The 4,112-nt window shown below is 34.4% G+C and overlaps 1 protein-coding gene across 2 annotated transcripts in view; it reads right to left on the bottom strand.

The window, feature by feature from the left end:
• The window catches only part of rab4b (RAB4B, member RAS oncogene family), a 22,996-nt gene that overhangs the window by 16,321 nt on the left and 2,563 nt on the right, over positions 1–4,112 (bottom strand). The window contains exon 1 of one of the 2 annotated variants that reach the window (XM_016462887.1): positions 2,715–2,829. The exons of the other annotated variant lie outside the window; for it this stretch is intronic. Within the exon in view, the coding sequence (XP_016318373.1) occupies positions 2,715–2,730 (16 nt within the window). The 5' untranslated portion in view covers positions 2,731–2,829. Of the gene's footprint in view, positions 1–2,714; positions 2,830–4,112 lie in introns of those variants that run through there. 2 annotated transcript variants of the gene reach the window in all.

Genomic DNA, 4,112 nt, shown 5'->3' on the forward strand with positions numbered 1-4,112 from the left:
AATTTGCCACTGACGATTCAAATGCGAGTTTTGAGCAGTGTAGAGTAGCGTTTGTAATTTCTCCGATCACAAATGCAGACAGTTTTATGTTTTATGTTAATATTCACTGCCAGTCTGTACAGATACTAGCAGCTTAAACATCAGTTTTTGAATGTTTAAGACTAAATTACTTGCACCTGACATGTGTAAGATGTATCAGTTCCCTTTAATGAACTTTAGAGGGAAGTAAAAGGGTGTTGAAAAGTGATGTAAAATATTAAAGAGGACTGAACTTCAGGCCCACATTTAGCAATGTAACTGCTGGTTTAGATGCACAACACCACTAGTAAGACAGCCAGACTGAAGTACTTCCAAATAATGGTAAAAGTCCATACTCCGCTATTAGGCAAAGTAAGTCAAAAGAACATGTGATTAACAAATGACTTTCATATTTCACTTCCTATAAAAGTATATGCTGAATTAATGAAATACAATATCTGTCATCATAGGACTGCAAAAATTAATCTATCAAACTGGAAAACTATTAATCTAATAAACCTGGAATTGTGATATGGCTTACAGTGAGATTATCAAAGCAAAGGGTGTGATGTAATTAAATATATACACTGCATGTTTATGTGTTTACATAATATATGTATGTTTCTTAAAGCTGCAGTCCGTAACTTTTTTTGTTCAAAATTTTACAAATTTATATAATAAGCGAGTACACCATGAATCCATTCTCCAAACCGTGTTTTTGGCTTATCCTGAATACTACGGTACACCTATAATAAATGTTTATATTCTGACTGTTTTAGACTGGTTCGGGTAGGTACCGCTGCAGAGTAGCCCAGTACCTGTGTGATTCGTCATAGACATAAACAGAGAGAAGTAGCTCCGGCTACAATGTTCTTCCGCAAGACGCACGCAGTTCTGTTTATTAACCGCTAGAGCGCCAAAAGTTACAGACTGCAGCTTTAAATATATACATGTATGTGCGTATACATAGTACGCATATATATTTCGTAAACGCATACTTTTGTTTTGGAAGTGATTATTCGCGAATAATTGATTTTACAGCCCTACTTTTTGCCATGTGTATTGTTGCATAACACATACTGTGCCAGATACTATCTAACAAAAATAATATGCAGTATTTAGTGGAAAAAAACAAGTATAAGAGATGATTTCAGTGTCTTTGGGGCTTGATCTGCTACAGTGGGACAGATGAATCATACTGCATGTCACTCATGACAAATGCTAGAGTGAACTCATGTTAAAAAGATGATCAGTATTCTAATATGGTGTCCTGAACGAGCGATGGATTGTCGTTAAGTGTGCCCCTGGAGATTGGCTAAGGATATCAATACGCCATAGTAGAGCAATTACAGTGCCAGGGCAAGATGGTCATTCTTTCTCTATTGGCATGGAAAGGTGATTTGTAGGCCAAGTGCACTGAAACGGACTCAGTTTCACAGGGGATTGATGGGGGTTGGAGGAGAGAAAGGAGAGATGAGAGTGAGGGGGAGATTTCTGCAACATGAAACTACTATCCACATTAACTACATGAATATTTTAGCATCTACAGCACAAATACATCAGTCGATAATCAGACAAAAGACATGTCTGAAGCCTTCAACCAGTGATTTAAAGGGGCCACACATGCTTTATGGCTACATACACAAAATGTTAGTGTGTCTTTTATTGCTTACTGCACAGTATATACTGCACTGCTATTTGCATGTTGAGAAAGAGAAGTTAAGAGTCAGGGTTGATAATATATCTGATTTATATATCATACTAGACATGGAAAATCAAGTGGAATAACTGGGATAAAGTAGGCCTATTGCTTGCAGTATGCTCCATTTTATACTGTATATTTTGGCAAATGCTGTACTATTTTATACTGGTATCATTCCATTTATATGGAATTTGCATACTGCATTTGCATACTGTGAATAAATGATATACACTGTTGATAATAGTAAGAGCAGAATGCTATTTATAACACAGACTTTAGGGCACTGAAAAGTCAACATGAAGCTGCTTTCACAAGCCATTTTAATTTAGTATAATGTGACACATTTCTGAGTGAAACTATTTAAAGGATTTTATCCATTGGTAACTGATTGTATCATGAAAAGTGCTGTTTCTGTGACAGTCTTGGTGACATCAACCTAAAAGCAAAGTTTCAGAGACTGAACAAGATATGACCCATTGATTATGAAGACAAACATTTGTTTTCTTTGGAAGAACATCCATCAATGGATCAACGTAAATTTCACAAAACTTAATAAACAAAAAAAAATCTGTAACTTTTTAAAGGGATAGTTCACCTTCAGTTGGTCCCTATTGACTTGCATAGTGTTTGTTTTTTCCATGAAAGTCCATAGGGACCAGCAACTGAAGGTGAACTATCTCTTTAAGGACCCCTTTTCCCCCCTCGCACACATACTAAACATTTTACAGTTTGAAAAGACCTATTTTTAGTTGCAAATTTGAGTGAAACAAAATCACAATGGCAGGTCGTTGTAATTAAATATTGATTTTTTTGTTGAACTATCCCTTTAACAATTAGAGAAGGAAGGTGTATTAAGAATGTAATTTGATTTTATGCAGGATATTGCATAATACTGCAGCTATACTGCAAAATGTGCATAAAAACATTAATATCAGTAATAAAATAATTAGTAGTGGTGGTGTTACACTAACATTAAAGAAGAAAAATACAGTACCTCTTCTAGTAAACATTCCCTTTTCAACTGATCAGTGCTCACCACAGCAAGGACAAGTGGTGCTTGTTTGAAGAAGTGATTTTCTCTCAGTGTGTAAAAATGAAACAGAGCTACACACAGTTCATGCAGAGCAATGATGCGTTATGTTGATGACGGAAATCACATGCACAAAGTCAGTGCAATGAAACAAACTATCCTAAAACCACAGGCGTCAAGTTTCTATTAAAGCTGCTGTAAGTGATTTCAGCCACACTGTTCAAAAACCCATCCAATCTGCTAACAAAGCAACTTATTCATGAACAACCTGAACAAACTAAACAAGTCATTCATGAACGAACTGCACAAACAACAAAACTGTACGTGAACAAGTATTTTCTTACTGAACAAAAGAAATCGAATCTCATTTAAAATAAGAAAGAGAAGAAGGGATTATGATTGTGTTAAAATGACTAATGTCCAACAAATAAAATGACAAGGATATTATTATTATTATTAAAACTATTAATTCATTTATGCCTTTTTCCCCACATCTTGATAAAAGTCATGCCCAAGAGTGGACAAAATGGAGGGAAAAAAAGACATGAATTGTCGTCATTTGTAGCAAAGTGCTTACGAGATATATGGAAAAACTAATTTGAATATATATGGCTTAGTATTTGTAATGAATCGGTTAAGTGAATGATTCAATGATACACAAAAAATGTTCAGTTTTTGCTAATGGTGCAGATAAAGTTGATAAATTATGGAGGTCTGTTTCCGTCACTGAATATGAAATAAAAAGGTAACTGACTCTTTATCTCCCAATTCTGACTATTTTTCTTGCAAAAGCAAGTTAATATCTCTCAATTCTGACTTTTTTCTCTGAATTGTGGGATATAGGCCTAAACTCGCAACTATGAGAAAAAAAAAAGTCAGAAATGTGAGTTTATATCTCACAATTCTGACTTTATTTCTAGCAATTGCGAGTTTATATCTCAGAATTCTAAGTTCTTTTCTCAGAATTGCGAGTTTATATCTCACAATTCTGACTTTATAACTTACGACTGTTATAAAGTTCAATTCTGAGGGAAAACTTTTTTCTCAGAATTGCGGGATATAGCTCTAAACTCGCAACTATGAGAAAAAAAAAGTCAGAAATGTGAGTTTATATCTCACAATTCTGACTTTATTTCTAGCAATTGTGAGTTTATATCTCACAATTCTAAGTTCTTTTCTCAGACTTGTGAGATATAAACTCAATTGTGAGCTATAAAGTCCAATTCTGAGGAAAAACCTTTTTTCTCAGAATTGCGAGTTTATATCTCACAATTCTGACTTTATAACTTACGACTGTTACAAAGTCCAATTCTGAGGGAAAACTTTTTTTCTCAGAATTGTGAGTTTATATCTCACAATTCT

This window comes from Sinocyclocheilus anshuiensis, unplaced genomic scaffold (genome assembly GCF_001515605.1).
Source record: "Sinocyclocheilus anshuiensis isolate Anshui unplaced genomic scaffold, SAMN03320099.WGS_v1.1 scaffold513, whole genome shotgun sequence".
Lineage (NCBI taxonomy): Eukaryota > Metazoa > Chordata > Actinopteri > Cypriniformes > Cyprinidae > Sinocyclocheilus > Sinocyclocheilus anshuiensis.